The 25,028-nt window shown below is 46.3% G+C and overlaps 1 protein-coding gene across 4 annotated transcripts in view; it reads right to left on the reverse strand.

Annotated features, from left to right (window-relative positions):
- The window catches only part of LOC137658787 (soluble calcium-activated nucleotidase 1-like), a 117,184-nt gene that overhangs the window by 31,438 nt on the left and 60,718 nt on the right, over positions 1–25,028 (reverse strand). For all 4 annotated transcript variants that reach the window (XR_011047430.1, XM_068393844.1, XM_068393830.1 and 1 more), the window contains exons 4-5: positions 23,904–24,036; positions 5,100–5,343 (exon numbers count right to left, since the gene is read on the reverse strand). Coding sequence is in view for 3 of the 4 variants with exons in the window: in XM_068393844.1 (XP_068249945.1) it covers positions 5,100–5,343; positions 23,904–24,036 (377 nt within the window). In the remaining variant the exon portion in view is untranslated. The remainder of the gene's footprint in view (positions 1–5,099; positions 5,344–23,903; positions 24,037–25,028) is intronic.

Consider the following 25,028-nt stretch of genomic DNA (forward strand, 5'->3'; position numbering starts at 1 on the left):
CAGGATGCCCAGAGACCCTAGCCTGCATGGCACACTTCGCCACCTTCTCCTGGCTCAGGATCTCCGTTGCCGAATAGGAGACATGCCGGTTGGAGTCTCTCTAGAGGGACTTGCCCAGTAAGCTCTTCCAGAGAGTGGTGTAAAGGAAGAGCTAAACAAGTCTCCTCCAAGATCTGTACCTCCTCTGATGGACACGAGGAGGCGGGAGGAGTTTGTTACCGGTGCTGGATCGGCTGGAGGAGGCAAGCTCGGAGAGCTGGCCTTCGACCTTGTCTCTGGCACTCTTAACCCCTTGGGACCAGGGCAAAGCCGCGCTGGCCTTAGAGGGTTTTTGAGTACCGAAGACTCAGTCCAAGACCGTGTCTTTACCCTTACAAGGGGGAATCTCTGGATCCGTAAACCCATTTAGATTCCTCATAAGGGTAAGAACCTGCCAGAAAGCATGTTCTGATTCCTACAGCTCTCCTCCTGAAGGGCTGGCAGCAAAGTCTCCTGTCCCCAGAGGCTCTTCCTGGGGGGGACTCGTGGACGTTCTCTGAGGGTTTGGCTGGCTCTGGTCTAATCCTTGATGAAGACTTCGGCAGAGTCTTAGAGTCCTTCGACTCCCTCCTGGGAGGGATACAGGACTCCAACAGTGATGGTGGAAGGCTCTTCTCAACCCCTACCCGAGAAGACTTCTCGGGGCGAGGTGGGGTTTCCCCCATTGGTGTGATGGGGGAACGACCCGCCTCACCTGACTCCCCAGAGGACGGGAAATCCTCGTCCGCAGGGGAGGGAGAGAAAGTCTGGGGGGGAGAGGGGGCCTTCCTCAAGGATTTCCGAGGAGTCAGCTTCGTCTTTGGAGAAGTTACCACGGTAGATACTCCTCTCTTCCTCTTCAGGGGAGACGAAGCCGCCAATGATTTGTGACCAAGCTCAGAGAAAACAGGCTTAAAAGCCTGCACGAGAGCTCTGACGATGGTCCCAAACCAAGGCTGCTGACTGACAGTCGCACTGTCAGAAACTTCCTCTGGAGGGAGGGGGATTGTTCGATCCCTAGGAGGAGTTACCAAACGAGGGTTCGCCTGTAAAGAAACTGAAGAAGAAGAGTCCTTGGACCTAACCGGAAACCTCCCTTCCTCCGATGAGTGCGCTGTTCTGCGCTTGCAGGAGGGGGAGGGGAGACGTGACGACAATGACCTGGCCGCGCGATGTCCTGCAGCCTCGCGTGTGGGGTCGCATCTGTGATCGCGCGATGGGCCTTGCCCTGGGTCGCGCGCATGAGGGCGATCGCGCGGGCAAGCGATGGCGTGCGTGGGCGAGCGATGGCGCGCAGAGGAATAGACTGGTGATGACAGGGGGTGCGCAGAAGGCTGGATGAGCGCTCGCACGGGCGAAGGTGATTGTTCGCGCGCGAGTAGTATCCTGCCAAAGAGCCCGTGAGGGCGATAACGTTGGGCGCACGTGCGCAGGAGATATATCCCTATCGCACAGGCGCACGATGCGCACATCTGGCTGGAGAGACGGGCGTGCAGGGCGCACTTGTGCAACCTCGTGGGAGCGAGATGGAGACTGCGCGCCATCACTGGCGAGCAGGGGAAGAGGTTACTCTCCCCACTGCGCCCAGATCCGAAGATCGTGGGCGTGCCTGGCGCGCAAGAGAACGTGGGCGCGAATCAGGATGAGGGCGCGCAGAGGTGCACTGGCGATCTGGAGAGCGCTGGAGTCCTGGTGAGCGCCTGTGCGCTATGTCAGGAGATTCCAGTGCTGTGCGCTGGCGCACAGGAGAACGCTGAGGGTCTGGAGAGCACTGGAGATCCGGTAAGCGCCTGTGCGCTATCTCAGGAACCTCCATATTAGTGCACTGGCGCGCTATATCAAGATTCTCTGCCGGTGCGCGCTTGCGCTTAATAGCGCGCTGAGGATCTGGAGAGCGCTGGAGGTCCGGTGAGCGCCTGTGCACTATCTCAGGAACCTCCATGGCAGTGCGCTGACGCGTAGGTGAGCACTTGTGCGCTATTGCAGGAACCATTGCAGGTGCGCAGGGGAACCCTGGTGCGCAGTGTCAGGAACAACTGCTTGTGCGCGCACAGGTGAGCGCTGGCGCTAAGACAGGATCTTCTGCAGCAGGAGACCGTTGGCGCGCAGGGGATACCTGGCGCTTAAGGGACTTAGGCACCAATTTGTGCTCACACCCTTTATGCCCCGAAGGGACCGTTGCCCGTTTTATAACAGGATGAGAAGGCGCCCACAGCGCATCGGTAGCCAGGAACGGCGACGGCAGGTCAGCAGGTCTGGTGGGTGGAAGGTTGGCATGCCCTTTGTAAGGACGACCTTCCACCGAAGGAGATCGCGAACGATCTGCGGAGAGGTCCAAGGATGTAGCTGGCAGGGTCGGTGAACGACGGCGAGGTTCTTTTGCGGAGGACTGCGAAGATGACGAGCCGAAGTGGCGCCTCCTAACACCCTTGTGAGGTGAAGGAAGACCTCTATGGCGAAGGGGAAGGCGAGCCTTCCGCCTTAAATGCCCTCTGAGGGCCGTAGGGTCAGCGGGCTGACCATGAGCAGTCCTCTGAAGAGGAGTTTCTATGAGTGAACTTTCCCGAGGGGGAGAATCACGGGCAGGAGAGACCGTAGGACTTAGCTCCTCCCTCGAAGGATGTTCGGAGAGGGGGACTAAGCCTTCAGCTACAGCAGCAACATCAGGAGCAGAGGTTTGAGATAACTCATTGGAAGCCTCTGCTACAACAACGTCGACGAGACAGAGGATCGATCTCTGCTACCGTCGGCAACTGTTTGACAGTTGCTCCCAACTGATCATGTCAAACAGGGCTTCCTTAGAGGGCGAACCCTGAAGCCCCAAGGAAGCCCAAAGCTGTAATAAATCATTATTAGATACAGGCATGATAATATCCTCCTCCAGGGGAGAAGGAGCTGCCTTGCTATGGGAGGCAACTCCCTCTCCCACACCCCGGGATCGGTCAACAGAACTATGGTCTACGCTACCACTCGACAGCTTCTCGGGAGAAACCGATCAAGTGGGAGCTTCAGAGGAGGTTTGGGCCACGGAAAAAGAGTCCTTGGAATGTTCTCTTTTCAAAGAAACCTTTGAAGGAGAAATATCCCGTTTGGACTTTTTCTTCTGGAGCCGAGAAAACCTCTCCCACTGGGAGGTAGACCACTCCCTACACTCACCACAAACCTTATCTCTGTCACACCGTTGGCCCCTACAATAAGGACACAAGGTGTGGGGATCCGTGTCGACCGCCGACATAAACGTGCCACAAGGGCGGTCAGGTAAGCCAGGACACTTATGCATACAGGCCAACTTCACACACTCTGTCAAAGGAAAAGCAAAAGAAAGATCAGTAATGGCTGTCCAAAAGAGGCGAGGGTGAAAGCGGACACGTCCGTCTGCCGCCCGAGCCGAGAGCAAAGTGAGCTCAATCACAGGTGTGTGTGTGTGTGTGTGGGGGGGGGGGTTAGCAAGCTACCCTCCCTACCCCCTGCTAACTAGCGGTTGGGTAGTAAACCCTCGTAAAAATTCTAATGGCTCGTCATTTCAGCTACGCCCTAAGTAATTACCCATATTAAATAGCGTGGTTTGTATTTCAGTTATGGAACAAAGCCTGATTAGGCTATGGTAACCTAACTGTAGTTATAGATGCCATAAAGCTAAATTTCCTTCTCATTTCATAACTACCTGTATATAATTGACACCCGTCTAATTAATATAATCAGTGAAAACGAATGGCACCGTCAGTATTAAACAACCCCAATACTCGATGGTTTAACTACAGTTATGATAACATAAGGTATGTTATAGGCTACGCTGTTGGTTAGAGCATAAAATTAATTTATTTTATAAATCAATTAGGAAAACATATCTTGACACTTGGAAGGGCAGATAATTTATCTTAACACTTGGAAGGGCAGATAACTTATCTTAACACTTGGAAGGGCAGATAACTTATCTTAACACTTGGAAGGGCAGATAACTTATCTTAACACTTGGAAGGGCAGATAACTTATCTTAACACTTGGAAGGGCAGATAACTAACACCCAACGCTGATTAAAAGACAGACAAGAAAGGTAACCACACCGACCGAACCAGTGTCAAACCAAAGAGATGAATGACTAACATAAAATTACTCAACTACCGGTGCTTTCAACCTTAAGCATGCTTCATTTGATTATATTAACATAATCAAAAGAAAAACCTAAAAACAGTTACTTGACTAAAAGCATTCAGTCTTCTTGGTTATTGTTTGAGAGACGATTAGAAACAGGATCAAGGTTGAGCATTGGTTGATGTGTTTGTAGGCTGGCAGTCAACTGGGATGTTGGTTCCTTTCTATGAGGCGCATGACATAGTTATGAACTTCAGTTACTGAGGTGCTGTGTCAAGTTCTAATGGGCCTGAACTCAAGGATCTCCCTTATACACACCAAGTCCGTACTTTGCAGGTTAATACACTGACCCTATACCTACTGTAGGGGGCCAATATTTCTTTGGCATTTATGTCATAATGGATTCCCTGTTCTAGCCTTTCACAGGAAAGCCTTTGAAGACCACACAGAACTTTAACCCAAAATCAACTTTAATTCAGAGCATTTTTGTTCACAGACTGACACAATGCTTGTAATCCACTTTGAACTTCCATGCTCCTGTTTTGATTTTTTCATTATCAAAGTTGCTTGTAAATCAAGGTACCACTGTATATACAGTATATTGCAAAATGGAGCTTATTGTTAAGTAGGGTTCAAGAGTCATTTCGATTATTCTAGTGACCAAAATATTATCCTCATTGAACTCTATAGTTGGGTTACTATACAATTGACTGCCAAACAAACCTAGCAATATCGTATAATAATAATTGCCTTTATTAACTTTAATCTTTATTTTCTTGAGTTTGTTGTTATTACATGTTTTTTTTTAATAGCAATCTTACCCCAAATAGGTAAATAAACTTTATGTATTAAATTTCATTACTATCACGATATATGGTATTGAATCTAAAGTAAAATAGTAGATGAATTGGCAAATATGATAAATAAATTTAAGATTTAAGTATTTGGAGGATTCCGTACTAAACTTAAATTTGAAAATTATGACTTACCTTTCATTTCACGACCATTACCATCAGTAAGCACTACCCAGGGAATGGCTCTGTTGTTTGAAAGATCAATTTCATAGATGATTCCGGTTCTATCGTCTACAGCATATAACTTGCCGTTGAACACTATGAGCTCTGATAATTCCATACCCCTCCCGCCATAAGCCATATTGGATTTCAATGATATGAGGTCTTTATCCCATTCAATTTGTACGTCTTGGTTTTCAACATTTACAGTCAAATGACCCTGAAATCAAGAAAAGGTTTAATATTAGAATTTGTATTCACAACAGCTATAAAAGAACAGTTATATTGGCTAGGAGACCTTACCGACTAACAGGTAGCTGATGGAATGAAAAATGTAAATTAAGTCTAGATATTCAATCATAAGTACAGATTTTCTTTCAGTAAGAGAGTTCTTATTATGCAAAATTTACACGTGAAGGTAACCACGGAAACAATGAAATATGACATAAGCAAAATACTTTTATAATACAGTACCACAACTTTCTCAATGTAATGAAAAGGATTTTTACTTTCTTTCGTTATATATACAAATTATAAAAACCAACGATAATCTTTTTCACACCTTAAGCAATAAAGTATTTCCTTAATTCTAGTGAAACAAGCCATCTACTATTCAAATAGAGATAGGTTAGTCTAGATTAGGTTATAATATTTCTTTATGTTAGTGAGGAAAAGATTTCTAGAGGTATACAGTAACATAAAGATAGGATATAGTTATACAGTATTCAATAAGGTTACTATAAATATGTGAAGTTAAGGCAAAAGAAAAACATTTGGTTTGTTGTAGATGCGCAGTGGATCACGCTGCCCATCTAGTATGTCAGTCTGTTCATTATAGTCTTTATTTGAGTTATACAGGATATAGTATTTTTATGTACAATTATTGATGCCCATACTATAAACAGATATGTGCAACTATTCAAAATAATAAAGGTATTCTATTTTGTCATTCATGTTTTTCTTTTGCCAATTAACGTAAGTTTATTAAATATTCAGTTAACTAAAGAAAAGTCTTGGTCAACCAATAAAGTGTTAAGGAATGATCAGAAAAATTACTTGCAAAATAGATGAGCAATATTTTCTATGATTTTGTTTCCTCTCATTTTAAATAACATCTGTATCTACATTACTCTTCCATATTATACACAGGTTTAAAAACACAACAAAAAACAACTTATAATTTGTGAATTTATACAACCTAAACAAATTTATCACCCTGCCCTTTCTCACGTTCTATCCTATAATAAAATATATTCTAATGTAATATTTTTTATTTAACTTTAGTTACTTTAATATGATACAACCAATTTTAAAAGTTGTAATTTGGATTTTTCCTAGTTATATAAACCAGAGTCCTTTAAAATAGGTTATGTCTCCCATGAAGCTGGAAAATTTTTTTCTTAAATTGTAATGAGATACTGTAGTTGATGACACATGTTAAGCACAGGTGAGTAGCCCCACCCACATTATTATTATTATTATTATTATTATTATTATTACTAGCCAAGCTACAACCCTAGTTGGAAAAGCAAGATGCTATAAGCCCGAGGGTTCCAATAGGGAAAAATAGCCCAGTGAGGAAAGGAAATAAGGAAATAAATAAATGATGAGAACAAATTAACAATAAATCATTCTAAAAACATTAACAACGTCAAAACAGAAATGTCATATATAAACTATTAACGTCAAAATCAGATACTGTATGTCATATATAAACTATAAAAAGACTCATGTCAGCCTGGTCAACATAAAAATATTTGCTCCAACTTTGAACTTTTGAAGTTCTACCGATTTAACTACCCAATTAAGATCATTCCACAACTTGGTAACAGCTGGAATAAAGCTTCTAGAATACAGTGCAGTATTGAACCTCATGATGGAAAAGGCCTGGCTATTAGAATTAACTGCCTGCCTAGTATTACGAACAGGATAGAATTATCCAGGGAGATCTGAATGTAAAGGATGGTCAGAGTTATGAAAAATCTTATGCAACATGCATAATGAACTAATTGAACGACGGTACCAAAGATTAATACAGTGGAACCTCTACACACGAACGTATCTACATCCGAATTTTCCAACATCCGAAGTAAAATTCGAGCAATTTTTCGACTCTACACCCGAATTTTATTTCGACACACGAAGTAAGCAATTTTCGTCGTACCGGTTGTATCCGAATTTTTCGACAAGCGAAGTACATTTCGAACACGTTCCTACTCTACACCAGAATTTTTTTTCGACACCCGAAATAAACAATACCCGTATGTGTAGACGGTACTCATGGCGCCGGATGTATTTTTTATTTCCGCCGATAGAAGGCAGCACATCGACCTCGGAGGGACCCTCAATTAGCGTGGCTTGGGTCATTCCTCTGTTCTCGTCGGCTTCGTGTGGTTGTGCGCTGTGCGTTCTGCTATTACAGTACAGTAACTGTATTTTAATCGTGATTTTTTGGGTACATCCTTTTACGGTTTTTTACGTAAAGCATGGGTCCTAAAAGGCTTGGTTTCGCAAGTGGTAGTGGTGAGAAAAGGAAGAAGGAAATGCTTTCTTTAGAAGTAAAGCAAGAAATTATTGAAAAGCATGAGCGTGGCGTCCGCTTGAGTGAACTTGCAAAAGAATATGGACGAAATATGTCGACGATCTCGACAATCTTGAAACACAAAGAAGCCATTAAAGCAGTGAAACCTTCTAAGGGGATCACCATCATTTCAAAACGTCGTAGCCCTATCATAGAAGAGATGGAACGACTTCTGCTAATCTGGATCAAGGACAGAGAGATTGTTGGCGACACCATCACCGAAACTATCATCTGCGAGAAGGCGCACGCCATCTTCACGTACTTGAAGGAGGCGAGCTCTGGGGGTGATGCTGGGGAGAGTTCAACCGAACCTTCCTCAGACGATTTCAAGGCATCTCATGGCTAGTTTGAGAAATTTAAGAAACGGTCCGGGATTCATTCAGTTGTTCGCCACGGAGAGGCTGCTAGTGCGGACACAAAGGCTGCAGCTGACTTTGTGAAGAGCTTTGAAAGGACCGTGCAGGAAGAAGGCTACGTAGAGCAGCAGGTGTTTAATTGTGATGAAACCGGGCTGTTTTGGATGAAGATGCCCAGTCGAACCTATATCACCGCCGAAGAGAAGAAATTGCCTGGGCATAAGCCAATAAAGGATCGGTTGACTCTTGCCCTATGTGCCAACGCTAGCGGGGACTTTAAAGTCAAGCCCTTACTGGTTTACCATTCTGGGAACCCTAGGGCCTTTAAGGCACAGGATGTGGATAAGGACCAGCTTCATGTTTTCTGGCGATCCAACTCGAAGGCCTGGGTCACTAGGCAGTTCTTTGTCCAATGGGTTAACCAAGTTTTCGGTCCTTCTGTAAAGAAGTATCTTCATGAGCAGAAATTGCCTTTAAAGTGCCTGCTATGCCTTGACAATGCACCCGCTCACCCCCCGGACTTGAAGATGATATCTTCGAAGAATTCAAGTTCATAAAGGTGCTGTATCTTCCACCGAATACCACCTCTATCCTCCAGCCCATGGACCAGCAAGTCATCTCGAATTTCAAGAAGCTCTACACCAAGCACCTATTCAAGCAGTGCTTTAATGTCACGCAAAGCACAAACTTAACTTTGCGTGAATTTTGGAAAAGCCACTTTAACATCGTGCACTGCTTGAAGATCATAGATCAGGCTTGGGTGGGAGTAACTCGACGGACACTGAATTCTGCCTGAAAGAAGCTGTGGCCTGATGCAGTTTCTCCCCGAGATTTCGAGGGTTTTGACCCCGAACCTGATCCCGTGGTGGGTGCAGCGGAAGACGTAGAGGAAATCGTCTCCCTTGGCAAGTCCATGGGTCTGGAGGTCGACGCAGATGACATCACGGAACTCGTCGCCGAACATCACGACGAACTTACCACAGAGGAGCTCAAGGAACTCCATGCTATGTCTGAGCACATGAGTGATGACGAGGAAGGGATCGAGGAGGTAGAACATGTGTTAGGTTCGGCGCAAATAAAAGAGATGTTAGGAAAATATCAAGACGTGGTCGACTTCATCGACAAATACCATCCAAAAAAATTGCAGGTTTGTCGCGTAGTTGCGCAGTTCGATGATGTTTGCCTAACTCATTTTTTAAACATTCTGAAAAGCCGTTTCTATTGATAGCTTCTTTAAAAAAAACATCAAAGCGAACTCGTGATGAAGAGGAAGGAAGTGGTTCAAAGAAAACGGCGAAGAGTGAAGAGAAAAATATTCAATCAATTTTAAGTGGAGAGAGTGAAAGTGATTAAAATTAATCACCAAAATAAAAAAAAGAAAATGTAAAAAAAAAAATATAAAATATAAAAAAAAAAAAAAATAAGCTAAGTTAGGTTAAAGTTCACTTAAGGTAAGTTAGAATAAGTTACGGTAGTGTACGTTTATCGTAGTCACCCTCTCTACCTCCTCGCCACCCGTCCATCTCCTCTCTGCGTAGCAAGACCAATACCTGCGCTGGACTTTCTAAGGTAAAGTGACGCTAAAAACCCGTTTCTTATTTATTATTTCTTGATAATTATTGTTTTTTACATGTCTATTATCTAATTTAGAGTGTATATTGTCATGTGTAATTATGTGTAGTAATTTATTAAGGAGTTATCATAGGTTTTTGGCCTCAACCACGGATTAATCCTATTTCAATGTATTCTTATGGGAAAATTCGTTTCTACATCCGAACATTTTCTACATCCGAAGTCGGTTGTGGAACGGATTAAATTCGTATGTAGAGGTACCACTGTATCTAGATCAAGAACAAGAAATTTAATAGACCGTAAGTTTCTGTCCAATAAATTAAGATGAGAATCAGCAGCTGAAGACCAGACAAGAGAAAAATACTCAAAACAAGGTAAAATGAAAGAATTTAAACATTTATTCAGAATAGATTGATCACCGAAAATCTTAAAAGACTTTCTCAATAAGCCAATTTTTAGTGAAATTGAAGAAGACACAGACCTAATGTGTTTCTCAAAAGTAAATTTGCTGTTGAGAATCACATCTAAAATTCTAAAAGAGTCTACAAATTCAAAAAAACATTATCAATACTGAGATCCGGATGTTGAGGAGCCACCGTCCTTGACCTACTTACAATTATACTTTGAGTTTTGTTAGGATTCAACTTCATGCCCCATAATTTGCATCATGCACTAATTTTAGCTAAATCTCTATTAAGGGATTCACCAACCCCAGATCTACATTCAGGGGATGGAATTGATGCAAAGAGAGTAGCATCATCTGCATATGCAACAAGCTTGTTTTCTAGGCCAAACCACATGTCATGTGTTATATAGTATGAAAAGTAATGGGCCAAGAACACTACCCTGTGGAACACCGGATATCACATTCCTATACTCACTATGGTGCCCATCAACAACAACTCTTTGAGATCTATTACTTAAAAAATCAATAATAATGCTAAGAAACGACCCACCCACTCCCAACTGTTTGAGTTTGAAAACAAGGGCCTCATGATTAACACGGTCAAAGGCAGCACTAAAATCAAGTCCAATAATACGAACCTCCTGACCACAATCAAGGGATTTCTGTACAGCATTGGAGATTGTAAGAAGGGCATCACATGCTCCATGGCCTTTACGACAACCAAATTGCAAACTAGGGAATAGATGATTACCTTCAGCAAACCTATTAAGACGTTTTGCCAGAAGACGTTCAAAAACTTTAGATAATATGGGAGTTATGGAAATTGGGCGGTAATCAGTGGGACTTGAGGTACCACAAACACATTTATATAGAGGAGTAACATTACCAATTCTCCAAGTGCTAAAAGCTCCTCTTCTTGCTAACTTGCACAAAATAACAGATAACTTTGGAGCTAAGAAATCTGCTGTCTTTATAAAAAAACAAAGGAAAAATACCATTTAGGTCTACACCTCCATAAGCATCAATGTCCATTAACAGAGCTTTAATTTCACAAGATCGAAAAGCTAAACTAGTTAGCTTACCCTCAGGAAAACAGGAATGAGGAAGTTCAAGCTTTTCATTACTGTACTTTGTTTACTGACAAAAACATCAGCCAAAAGGGTTGCCTTTTCCTTTGGACAGTGAGTGACTGAGCCATCTAGTTTAAGCAAAGGAGGAACTGTTGCATCTAAACCAAAGAGTGCAGATTTAAGGGTAGACCACCATTTATGTTCCTGAGTTGTACCAGAAAGAGTTTCTTTTATGGTTAAATTGTACTCCTTTTCAGATGAGGCATAAGCTCGAAGCTGAGTATAGTTATTCCAAGTCAAATCTGATCTGTTACCCTTCCAAAGATGATAGGCCTCCTGCTTCTCCAAATAAGCACGTCTACAATCATCATTGAACCACGGTTTGTCCTTCACTCAGTACCTTAGCACAAGAGAAGGGATACGCTTAACATTCCTATTAAAGATCCAGGGCTATCACTCATATTAGTGCCATTGTTACTTTATTGAAAGAAAGAAATAAGAAAATCACATTTCTCTATCAATTCATAATTTAAACCAGTGAAGAAACTCTGGCAATCTTCCAAATCTGCAAGTCCAATCACTTTGCTATTTAATTCACTGTCATCTTTTCTACATTTGATAAATGTACTATATGTTAAGAATTGAATGAAAAAGAAAGCTAGCAAAAATGACAAATTTCGTAGATAATTTGTATTTTTCCTACCATACAAACCTTAGCTATTTACATGGGGTAATTTGGCGGAGCTGAAATGACGAGCCATTAAAATTAAACGAGGGTTAACTACCCCCTTGCTAATTAGCAGGGGGTAGGGAAGGGGTAGACTGTGAATAGCTCAATTCACTTAAAGGTAGGACTTGACTTGGGGGTCAGGGCTGGCGGGTAACATTTGCGTAAATAGCTAAGGTTTGTATGGTAGGAAAAATACAAATTATCTACGAAATTTGTCATTTGTTCCGTAACCCAATACAAACCATGCTATTTACATGGGGTGACTTACCCTTAGGAAGGGCGGAAAGTCCCCAGCCTTCTGGCTTCGGCTTTACCCGGGGACTCCAATTCCGAGTTGTAGAACTCAAGGAACGGGAGTCCCTAACCCTCGCACACTGTCATGTTTGACCATCGTGCGGCCTACTAGGATGTGTGTGAAGGAGAATAACGTGACTCGTCCTAGAAAGTTGACCTGGAGTTCCTTATGTGGAACCCTAGGCTAGGACGTACCCAATACCACCTCGTCAGGGTATGGGGGACGCGACAGTATTAAAGCTAATACTAGGAGCACAAGGAAGCATGGTTTACCTGCAGAGGTTGAGGTCAGCTGTGCAAAGGCCTGGATGCTGCTATCCCCAAGAGAGGGGAGAATGAAGAAAGAAGTAAGGGCCAGACATACTCTTTCATTCACGCAGACTAAAATCGGGTAACAATGCCCTCAACCTTCTGCTACTTGTCCAATAAGGAGCCTGAGGTTAAACCAGCTGTTGTGCAGCCACCACAGGACCGATAGAAAACGTATCGAGGTTCCTGTGGGTCATGTCCTGCAGGTAGTGGGCTGTGAACGTCGTCTGACGTTTCCAGACCCCAGCTTGTAAAACCTGCGTCACAGAGAAGTTCCTCTTGAAGGCCAGGGAAGTAGCAACACCCCTAACGTCATGAGCTCTGGGACGACGTGACGGAGGAGAGTCGGGATTCAAGGTGCTGCTTATCACCTTGCGAATCCATGAAGAGATGGAGTTCTTGGTGACCCTCCTCTTTGTCCTCCCTGTGCTCACAAACAAAGCTTGCACATGAGGACGAGCTGCAGCCGTTCTCTTGTAGCGCCTCAGACTCCTGACTGGGCACAGTAACAGATGGTCTGGGTCATTTGTTACAGAACGTAGACTCGTTACCTTGAAGGAGTCGAATCTTGGATCCGACACCCCAGGGTTTTGAGTCTTAGCAATGAACTCAGGGACGAACCTGAACGTTACCTCCCCCCATCCCCTTGAATGGGCAACGTCGTAGGAGAGACCATGAAGTTCGCTTACTCGTTTGGCCGAGGCCAACGCGAGTAGGAACGCCGTCTTCCACGTTAGGTGGCGATCAGACGCCTGGCGTAATGGTTCAAAGGGAGCTCTTTTCAGAGCCCTGAGCACTTGAACCACGTTCCAAGGAGGGGGTCTGACTTCCGACTGGGGGCAAGTAAGTTCGTAGTTGCGTATGAGTAGAGAAAGTTCCAACGAAGAGGAAATATCCACTCCTTTCAGCCTGAAGGCTAAGCTTAAGGCTGAGCGATAGCCTTTCACAGCCGAGACCGAAAGGCGCATTTCCTCCCGAAGATAAACAAGGAACTCCGCTATTGCTGGAATAGAGGCATCGAGCGGAGAGAAACCCCTTCCACGACACCAACCACAAAAGACTTTCCACTTCGCCTGGTAGACGTTGACCGAGGATTCTCGCAGGTGCCGAGACATCCTGTCCGCAACCTGCTGAGAAAATCCTCTCTCCGTGAGGAGTCGCTGGATAGTCTCAAGGCGTGAAGCCGAAGCGAAGCTACGGCCTTGTGGAAGATGTTGCAATGTGGTTGTTTGAGTAGCTCGTGACGTGGAGGGAGTTCTCTTGGGGGTTCCGTTAGGAGCCGCAGAAGATCTGGGAACCATTCCGCATGATGCCATAGCAGAGCTATGAGAGTCATGGAAAGGTTGACCGATAGGTTGGTCTTGTTGAGCACCCTTCTCATCAGACAAAAAGGTGGGAAGGCGTAAACGTCCATGTTGTCCCACCTGTGTTGAAAGGCATCCTGCCAGAAAGCCTTGGGGTCCGGGACTGGAGAGCAGTAAAGGGGCAGCCTGAAATTCAAGGCTGTCGCAAACAGATCTACAGTTGGAGAGCCCCACAAAGTCAGGACTTTGTTGGCTATCTGAGGGTCCAAGGACCACTCGGTACTCACTATCTGCGTCTGTCAGTGAGATCGAGCGGGTCTCGGACCATCTCAGAATCTCTACTGCAAGATGGGATAGCTGTTGCGAGAAGGTACCTCCCTGCTTGTTGATATAAGCCACTACCGTGGTGTTGTCGCTCATCACCACCACGGAGTGGCCCGCCAGGGTTTGTTGGAACTGTTGAAGAGCCAGAAAAACGGCCTTCAATTCTAGCAGGTTGACGTGGAGGCACCTTTCCGATTCTGACCAAAGGCCTGAGGCCCTTTGGTTCAGAATGTGGGCCCCCCACCCTAGATTTGACGCGTCCGTAAACAGAGTCAAATCTGGGGGGAGGACGAGGAGATCTGCTCCCTTCCGTAGGTTCTCGTCGTCCAGCCACCATTGAAGGTCCGTCCGTTCCGAAGGTCCTATGGGAACTAGGAAGTCCGGGGAATCGTTTCCCTGATTCCATCGCGACTTCAGCCGCCACTGAAGGGATCTCATCCTGAGGCGGCCGTTTGGAACAAGACGGACCAAAGATGATAGATGGCCTAAGAGACGTAACCACAGTCGGGCCGGAAGCTCTCCTTGTCTGAGGAAAGGTTCTGCTACCTTCCTCAGCCTTGCTATCCTTTCGTCTGATGGAAAGGCTTTGTGGAGAATCGTGTCTAGTTTCATGCCTAGATATACCAGTTTCTTCGTAGGGCGCAGAGAGGACTTCTCGAGATTTACCAAGATCCCTAGATCTTGGCAAACTTCCAGAAGCCTGTCCCGGTGACGCAGAAGGGTCGACTCCGAGTCTGCCAGGATCAGCCAGTCGTCCAGATAACGAAGGAGACGGATGCCGTTCCTGTGAGCCCACGACGAGATCAGAGTGAACACCTTGGTGAACACCTGGGATGCCGTGGAGAGACCGAAACACAGCACCTTGAACTGGTAGGTCTTGCCGTCTAGGCCGAATCTTAAGTACTTCCTGGAAGACGGATGGATGGGGATCTGGAAGTACGCGTCCTTCAAATCCAGAGTGCACATAAAGTCTTGTGGTCTCACTGCAAGTCTGACCATGTCCGCTGTCTCCATACTGAACCGAGTCTGTATGACAAACTTGTTCAGTGCTGAGAGGTCAATGACCGGTCTCCAGCCTCCAGACGCCTTCTTTACAAGAAAGAGTCGACTGAAGAAGCCTGGGGAGCCGTCGTCGACCTCCTGGAGAGCATCCTTCTTGAGCATGGTCTCGACTTCTGCCCGGAGGGCCAACCCCTTTGCCGATCCCAAGGCATAGGAGTTCAACGACACTGGATTCGCTGTCAGGGGAGGTAGAGATGTTGTGAACGGGACGCGATACCCTTGGCCGATCACAGAGACCGTCCAAGGGTCGGCCCCGAGTTGCTGCCACCTCTGCACGCAACTTCTTAGGCATCCCCCCACAGGTGGACACGCGGGGGGATTGCCACTCCTAGTGTTTGCGACCTTTGCCGCTTCCTCTAGGAGTTCTACCTCCCTTAGAGGACTTACCGCGTCTCTTGTCTTTCGGCTGAAAGGACTGCGGCTTAGACACGCTTGCCTTAGCTGCCGGAGCCTGCTTAGGTGTCCTGCGAGGCTGCTGTTGACGTTATTGTGGAGCTGGAGGTTTATAGGGCCGAGATGTCAGGGCCCTTTGGAGGAGAGAGTCCTGGTTCGACCTCCTCCACCTCTCAGCCGACTGCTCCATGTCACGAGGTTCCAGTAACTCCCCTCCAAAAATAGAGGAGTGTCTGAGCCTGCTGACGTCTGCAGTGGGGACTTTCGGATGGAACATCTCGGACACTGAATCGCGTCTTTTGAGGATCAAGTTAGCCCACAGGTTAGTGACCTGGTGAGCTAGAAACTCAATAGAGCGAGTGCCCGAGAGGAGGAAGGTCTCCAAGGCCTTCCTATTGCTCTCCTTGGACAGATCCTCAGATCGCAATAGGATGCCCAGAGACCCAAGCCAGAGATCAAGCCACGAAGTTGCCTGCATGGCACTCTTAGCGACTTTCTCCAGGTTTTGGGTCTCTGACGCTGCAAACGTCACCTGCCGGGTCGAGAGCTTCTCGAAAGAAGTTCCCTTAGCTAGTTCCTCCACAGAATGATGGAGTGGAAGAGACATGCAAGACTCCCCGTCGATCTCGAAATACCTCCTCTGTTGGACTAGAGGAGGAGGGAGGAGTCTAAACCCGGCAGAAGAACGTCCTGAGGAGGCCAGACCGGAGAGCTGAGCTTTGACCTTGTCCCTGGCGCCTTTCACCCCTTTAGACCAGGGCAAAGCCGCACTAGTCTTGGGGGCTTCTGGACACCAAAGACCTCGTCAAGCACGGTGTCTTTCCCCTCACGAGGGGCTGTCTCCGGGTCCTTGATTTTGTTGAGCTCCCTCATCAAACCAAGGACCTGCCAGAACGCGTGTTCTGACTCGCTGTGCTCTCCTTTTGGTGGACTGGCAGCTAAGGTCTTCTTGGGGAGAAACGTGGACGTCCTCCCTAGGGATTGCTGGTTCTTGACGAATCCTCGACGAAGATTTCGGAACAGTCTTGGTGTCCTTCGATTCCCTCCTGGAAGGAAAATAGGACTCCAACACCGACGCCCGAGGAGGAACCTCTTCCCGTGCAACCTCTCCCTTATCCGGAGAAAATTCCCCCCTTGGTGCCAAGGGAGAATTCTCTGAGTCAGAGGAGTCCCCCGAGGACGAGATAAACTCATCTACAGGAGGGGGTGGAGCTGCAGAGGTTGGAGAAGGGGAAGGGGTCCGCCTGATGGGGTTCCTGGAGACCAGCTTTTCCCGGGGAGGAGTTACCACGAAGCCCACTCCTTTCCTTTTCTTCAACGGTGGAGAACCCATCCCAGGGTCCCGCCTCTGATCAGTGCTGGAAGGCTTGATAGCCTGGACCACAGCCTTGATCATGTGGCGGAACCATGGTAGACGGGTAACTGACGCTGTGTCAGCAATCCCCGCTGGAGAAAAGGGGATCTCGCGACCCTTAGGAGTGGTCACCACGAGGCCTTCCTGAAAAGAAAGAGATGACTGCCTAGACCTCTCTGCTGATCTTCCTTGTTCTGCCGTTATCCTCCTCTTGCGCGGAGGTGTTATCCTGGGAACGCCTTCCTGGAGGAGCATCCTGCTGAGGATCCTTGCGGTCCGAATGACCCACACGGGCGGGAGCAGTGCCGCGCCCGGGAGAGCTCGTGAAAACAGTTTCGTGCGCGGGCGAGGTAGCGCGATAACTCGTAGGCGAGCGACCTGTGGGCGAGCGTTCGCGCGAAGGAGAAAGGTGGTCATAGGGCCGCGAGTGATGGCGCGCATGCGCAGGTGCATGCACGTAGGAGCGCGCAGGTGAATGGCGCGCAGGAGGGTATGCACGAGATCGATCAGGAGAGCGTGCATATGAATGCGCAGGAGAAAGCTCCACAGAAGGAGCTGGCGAGTGACCGCGCGACCTCTTAGGGGAGCGCTGGTGATGGTGGGAGGGAGAAAGATGTCTCCTAGAAGACTTAGTCTCCCTCAAGTGGTGGTGCGCAGATCTGTCAGCGATCAGGGCGCATGTAGGAGAGGCCCCTTCTTTACCGCCCGCAGGACCCACAGCGTGTTGGCGTGAAGGGCGAGCTGTAGGAGATCGTGGGCGTGAGTGCGCCAAACTTAAGAGGCGCTCAGAAATCGAAGGGCGCGCAGGGGCAACTGGAAGCGCAAGAATCGACGTGCGAGGCAAAGGCGAACCCTTGCGAGCGTCTGAGTCCGAAGATCTAGAGGGCGCTGGCGAGCGTGGGCGCACAGGGCGTGCAACAGGCACAGGCACTAGTGAGTGCTTGCGCGCGCGCACAGGCGAGTGATGGTGAGCAGCGCACCCATCAGGAAGTTGTTGCTTCTCAGGGTGGGGGTGCCCTAAGGAGAGCTGGCGAGCAGTGGAGCTCTGGCGAGAAGGAGATCGCTGGCGCGTTGGAAGGCGTTGCACCTTCTCTGGATGTCCAGGAGAGAGCTGGCGCGCGGGAGAGCGCTGGTGCGCAGGAGATCGCTGGCGCGCGGGAGAGCGCTGGTGCGCAGGAGATCGCTGGCGCGTTGGGGAGCGCTGGTTCTTCACAGGCTGAAGAGCGCGCCCAGAAAGGCGCTGGCGAGAAGGAGATCGCTGGCGCGTTGGTGAGCATTGACCATCCTTAAGATGAAGAGCGCGCCCAGGGGCGTGCTGGCGAGCAGGAGAGCGCCGGCGCACAGGAGATCACTGGCGCGTTGGAGAGCGCTGGCGAACAGGAGATCGCTGGCGCGTTGGAGAGTGCTGGCGAACAGGCGATGGTTGAAGAGGAGACGAAGATCTACGCTCAACTGCACGCAAGCGCGCAGGTGCGCGCACAAGGGCCAGGGACTTAACCCCAGAGTCCTTTTCCCCCGAAGGAGACGGTGCCTGTAGGATTATAGGTGACGGCAGCACTGAAGACTTGGCAGGAGAAGGGGATCGTGAACGATCCGCAGAGAGGTCAAGAGATGTTGCAGGTATGACCTTCTCCTGATGAGGTAGTTCCTCCGCAGGTGGAGGAGAAGGAGACCCAAAGAGGCGCCTCTTCACCCCTTGATAGGGAGAAGGGAGCCCCCTCTCTCGCAGAGGCCTACGGGCCTTACGACGAATGCGACCCCTGGGTAAGGAGTCAGGGTCATCGGTCCTTCGAAGGGGTGTCTCTGAAAGCGCGCTACCCGGGGGGGGGGAGCTCGCAGGAGAGACCGGAGGCCCCACCCCTCCCTCCGAAGGCTGTGCGGAAGGGAGAGTTGGGACTTCAGCAACATCCGAGGCAGCAGGATCAAGGGTTAGACTTGCCACGTCAGAAGGGGCAGACAACACAGTATCGACAATGTCCGAAGGAAAAACCTCCGGAATTACCGGTGACTGTTTGACTGCAGCCCCCAGCTGCAACAAGTCAAACAGGCCTTCCTTGGAGGGAGTGCCCTTAAGCCCCAAGGAAGCCCAAAGCTGAAACAAACCATGATTAGAAACAGTGCAGTCGAATTCATCAAAATATAATAAATCCTCCCCCGGGGGAGGAGAGGGAACAACCTCGCTAAGGGAGGCCACGCCCTCGCCACCACCACGAGGTTGGCAAAAACCACTAGGACCTGCAATCTCACTCGGCGGTTTCACAGGTGAAGCCGGACGAGGGAGACCTTCGGAGGAGGTTCGGGCGGCGCAAGGAGAATCCCTAGAGACCTCCTTCTTCAAAGTCACCTTCGAAGGAGATCGGTCTCTCTTGGGCTTCTTCTTGCGTCTACGGCCGAACTTCTCCCACTGGGAGGCAGGCCACTCCCTGCACTCACTGCACACATTCTCCTTGTCACACCGTTGACCTCGGCAAAGGGGGCAAAGGGCGTGAGGGTCCGTCTCCAAAGAGGGCATAAACGTCCCACATGAACGCTTAGGAACTCCAGGGCAAGTACGCATCGTAAGAGTCGAGGCCAACTTCACACACACTAGTTAAAGAGAAAGCAGAATTAAAGGCTGTCAAGCGAGGGTGAGAGCAGAGACGTCTGATCATCACCCGAGCCAAAAGTGAATTGAGCTATTCACAGTGTGAGGGGGGAAGGGGTAGCTAGCTACCCCTTCCCTACCCCCTGCTAATTAGCAAGGGGGTAGTTAACCCTCGTTTAAATTTAATGGCTCGTCATTTCAGCTCCGCCAAATTACCCCATCGCAAGGTAGCAACCTCTTTTACCGTAGTCTCTGATGGAAATTACATAATAATCAGAGTAGGCAACATTATTCCGAGCTTTCTCTATAGAATCACTTGGGCGCACATCATCCTGCTTTACCTACTTGAGTTGTAGCTTGGCTAGTATAAATGATAAAATGGTTCCTAAAGGGTCATGGTAAAGTTTTGGAAGTCCAGGAAGAGGGGAGTCCAACAAGGGAAGCCCTTCCAATTGTGATGGAAATCTCTCTCAAAGTCCTTGGGAGCTCGCAGGAGAGACCGGAGGCCCCACCCCTCCCTCCGAAGGCTGTGCGGAAGGGAGAGTTGGGACTTCAGCAACATCCGAGGCAGCAGGATCAAGGGTTAGACTTGCCACGTCAGAAGGGGCAGACAACACAGTATCGACAATGTCCGAAGGAAAAACCTCCGGAATTACCGGTGACTGTTTGACTGCAGCCCCCAGCTGCAACAAGTCAAACAGGCCTTCCTTGGAGGGAGTGCCCTTAAGCCCCAAGGAAGCCCAAAGCTGAAACAAACCATGATTAGAAACAGTGCAGTCGAATTCATCAAAATATAATAAATCCTCCCCCGGGGGAGGAGAGGGAACAACCTCGCTAAGGGAGGCCACGCCCTCGCCACCACCACGAGGTTGGCAAAAACCACTAGGACCTGCAATCTCACTCGGCGGTTTCACAGGTGAAGCCGGACGAGGGAGACCTTCGGAGGAGGTTCGGGCGGCGCAAGGAGAATCCCTAGAGACCTCCTTCTTCAAAGTCACCTTCGAAGGAGATCGGTCTCTCTTGGGCTTCTTCTTGCGTCTACGGCCGAACTTCTCCCACTGGGAGGCAGGCCACTCCCTGCACTCACTGCACACATTCTCCTTGTCACACCGTTGACCTCGGCAAAGGGGGCAAAGGGCGTGAGGGTCCGTCTCCAAAGAGGGCATAAACGTCCCACATGAACGCTTAGGAACTCCAGGGCAAGTACGCATCGTAAGAGTCGAGGCCAACTTCACACACACTAGTTAAAGAGAAAGCAGAATTAAAGGCTGTCAAGCGAGGGTGAGAGCAGAGACGTCTGATCATCACCCGAGCCAAAAGTGAATTGAGCTATTCACAGTGTGTGAGGGGGGAAGGGGTAGCTAGCTACCCCTTCCCTACCCCCTGCTAATTAGCAAGGGGGTAGTTAACCCTCGTTTAAATTTAATGGCTCGTCATTTCAGCTCCGCCAAATTACCCCATCGCAAGGTAGCAACCTCTTTTACCGTAGTCTCTGATGGAAATTACATAATAATCAGAGTAGGCAACATTATTCCGAGCTTTCTCTATAGAATCACTTGGGCGCACATCATCCTGCTTTACCTACTTGAGTTGTAGCTTGGCTAGTATAAATGATAAAATGGTTCCTAAAGGGTCATGGTAAAGTTTTGGAAGTCCAGGAAGAGGGGAGTCCAACAAGGGAAGCCCTTCCAATTGTGATGGAAATCTCTCTCAAAGTCCTTGGTTGCAATGACCTCAATACACCAACATCAGCCTTTGACTGCAGATACCAACAAATTCTTGAGGAAATAATACTTAAGGGATTAATACTCCTCTCCCCATACCAATGGAAGGTTGAAGATTGAGAGTTGGAAAGAATAGGTAATCGCTTCAGCAATGAATATAAAAAGCTGCTTCTTTTAATAACTAGCTTGATAACCTCCAAATGAGAAGGTGCAAAAAGGCAAAGGGCAGCTTGAGATCTCTGAGCTTGTGCTGTTTCAAGATATTTTCCCAGTAACAAATCTTTTTTTGGCCAGAGCAGCAGCCATGGGTCCTGGAACAAATCCCAACTTTCCTAAGACCTTCCTATTCAGACCTAATGCAAGGGGAAAGTAAGTGTTAAAGCTGTCCCATCTTATAAGCATGCTATTCAGTTTCCAGACTTGGGTATGGCTGAGTTGAAAAATACACTAGGAGCTTGAAGTTCAGGCATGTTCGAAAGATATCCACAAAGGTTATGCCCTAAAGATGCCTTTAAGCCATACAGACTTTTAGATCCATTGACCATTATAAAAACTGAACCAATCTCCTTCCAAATTGTGGCTACCAAAATTATGTCATCCTGGTAGGAAATTTTGGATGATTTTAACATCACTGTCTTCTACTCATGAGAAAATCGCCATTGCCAGCCAAAGAATAGGTTACAAACTTTTTCCTCCCTGGTCCCTGAGGTAAGTCCCTGTTGGACAGGTGACTGCCAAACTCTATCAACATGGACAAGAACATGGTACACATACAGTTACAGGGGAACGATGTGATGCCTAATGCTGCCTCTGACCAAGGTCTTACACTTGCAGACTGAGCAGGTGAGCTTCAACCATGCTTCAACACCTTCAAGAAGATAATTATTCCAGGAGCTAAAGGAAACAAATGAGTGCCTATTGTGAGATGAAGTGGATCCTACCACCACTGACAACCTATAGGGACTACTTCCTAGGGATTAAAGGATATGCCTCTGGTAGAGTCAGCTGAATAGTAGGGACCTTATCGTAAAGGATTTGTGGGAAATAAATTTCTAAAACAAATTAAAATGACGCAACATTCACTGACAGTTTGGCTGCTGTTGAGAACCTAGGATACTATTAGTAGTCTTGAAACTTTGGCAGTTGAGAAACGAGCCATTGCTATCAATGTCTTGTCCCCAGAAACCAAATTCATTGACCTCAGATGAAAATTTACTTTTAACAGTTAATTTGGAAACCAAAATGCTGGAAAGTCACACAGATGATCAAATTTCATCACTTTTAATTCTAATTTTGCTGATTAAATTGTCCATGTAGATTAACAACCTTCTACCAGACTAGTACACCCAGGCTGTCAAAATCTTATTAGTTGCTAGGACAAAAGGCAAAGCAAACAACTAGAAAATCTTACCTATCTAGATAAAGAGCAAGTACTTCCTCGGAGCCTAATGTACTGGGATGTGGAAGTATAGTCCCCCCCCCCCCTCCCCCTTTTCATTACCTAAAAGATTCTAAAGTTTTTATCTTAACCCTTTTACCCCCAAAGGACGTACTGGTACGTTTCACAAAAGCCATCCCTTTACCCCCCTGGACGTACTGGTACGTCCTTGCAAAAAAATGCTGTAAAAATTCAGGCATTTTCCAAGAGAATGAGACCAACCTGACCTCTCTATGACAAAAATTAAGGCTGTTAGAGCAATTTAAAAAAAATATACTGCAAAATGTGCTGGGAAAAAAATAACCCCCTGGGGGTTAAGGGTTGGAAATTTCCAAATAGCCTGGGGGTAAAAGGGATAAGGTGCGTCTACAGCAAGAACTCACCCGATGTTTCATTTTGTCTTCCAGAATCTGGGAATACTGTAAATTCTGGTCACCCTACCCATGTATTTTCGATCAAAGAATCTACAGTATTTTGTAAGAGAAAAAGGCTTACATAACCACCCAATACAATCTCCTCTCTGAATAAATGACCTGCCAATGCTATGCCCTTGTAGTTTTATTTGTAAGTTTGATAAATAACAAAACCATAAAACATTTCAACTTATGAGAAAAGGGCTTACACAACCTCCTGATACAATCTCTTCTCTGAATAAATGTCCTGACAGGGCTATGCCCTTGTAGTTTGTTTATTTCTTTCCTCACTGACCTATTTTCCCTGTTGGAGCCCTTGGGCTTAGAGCATCCTGCTTTTCCAACTAGGGTTGTAGCTTAGCTAATAATAATAATAATAATAATAACAATAATAATAATAATAATAATTTGTTCACTGAAAACTCATGAGCAGAATTAATGTTATTACTATAACTGATTAAGATGATTTAATATAAAATAATGAAAAAAAGATAAAAGTTCAAACCCGTAACGGTTCTGTAAATTGGGAAATATTTGAGGATTGTTAACCAGCTGTTCCACACACCTCAACAAATGATTCAGTTGACTATCAGAGACCTAAGGGCCTTTAGGAACAATGGCCAATGCACCTTTACCATCTGACCATCACCTTTTGTTATAATACCACTGGACTTTGGTTTCTATGATTCAATTATAACAAGCAAATAAGTTACTTTAAAGTAAAAGGTCCGATATCCAAGAAAATATTATACCACTATGTACTTGCATAGCATATGAAAAAAAAGACAAACTAAAAAAAATTCTGGTAACCAAAATGTAAAGGAAAACCATATGACATATTAATAAGTAAATAAATCTAACATTACCTTCTTCAAGTAACTAATCCAAGTGTTCTTCTCTGTCGGATGTTTAGAATTTGTGTCAAGATCTGTAACCATGGCAATTCTATACCGTACGTATCCACGATCACTGTATATAGGAGCAGTAAGTGGGTAAGTGCTGGAATAAAAGAAAATATATGAATATTTAACTAATTTGGGTTTTATACATGCTAATTACTTTTATTTCCACAATGCTTCACAATTTTTAAGCTATGGAGATTCATTCTTAAAATGTTACTTCACTTTCACAACTAAGAGGGAGCCCTTGTACATTATTTTCATCATTTCTGATTCTTGCTAAGTCAAAGTCATGGAAAAAAATGTAATTGGTTGGGTGTCGAGAAAAAATTACTATAAATAGTAATACCTCAGGACACGAAATTAATTTGTTACGGAGTGGCTTCCGTAACATGATTTTTTCGTGTAATAAAATAGAATGAAATGAGTCAAATATAGCTGAACCATTCAATATACCTAACCTAACCGTGCACATTTCGTTTCGAATCCTGAGTATTTTTTCATAATCAGACGAAAAAATCTGTTTCATAAAATGATATTTTAATTATAAAATAAATTTTTGAATATACTTACCCGGTGAATATATAGCTGCAACTCTGTTGCTCGACAGACAAAAAACTGTACAAAAAAAAAACTCGCTAGCGATCGCTATACAGGTTGCGGGTGTGCTCATCAGCGCCAACTGTCGGCCAGATACCAAACTCTATGTAAACAAAGACTCAATTTTCTCCTCATCCCACTGCGTCTCTATTGGGGAGAAAGGGAGGGCCGTTTAATTTATATTCACCGGGTAAGTATATTCAAAAATTTATTTTATAATTAAAATATCATTTTTAAATATTCAACTTAGCCGGTGAATATATAGCTGATTCACACCCAGGGTGGTGGGTAGAGACCAGTTAAATATGTTTACATCTTATGAGCTAAGAGTTTTTAATTCATTTTAGAAGTTATCAAAATAACAAAAACAAAATAAATAGGTACCTGGTAAGGAAGTCGACTTAGACGATTACTCTGCCTTATAAGTACGTCTTCCTTACGGAGCCTCGCGATCCTCTTAGGATGCTGACAGACCCCTAGGAGCTGAAGTAT

The sequence above is a fragment of the Palaemon carinicauda genome, chromosome 1, assembly GCF_036898095.1.
Source record: "Palaemon carinicauda isolate YSFRI2023 chromosome 1, ASM3689809v2, whole genome shotgun sequence".
NCBI classification, from domain to species: domain Eukaryota; kingdom Metazoa; phylum Arthropoda; class Malacostraca; order Decapoda; family Palaemonidae; genus Palaemon; species Palaemon carinicauda.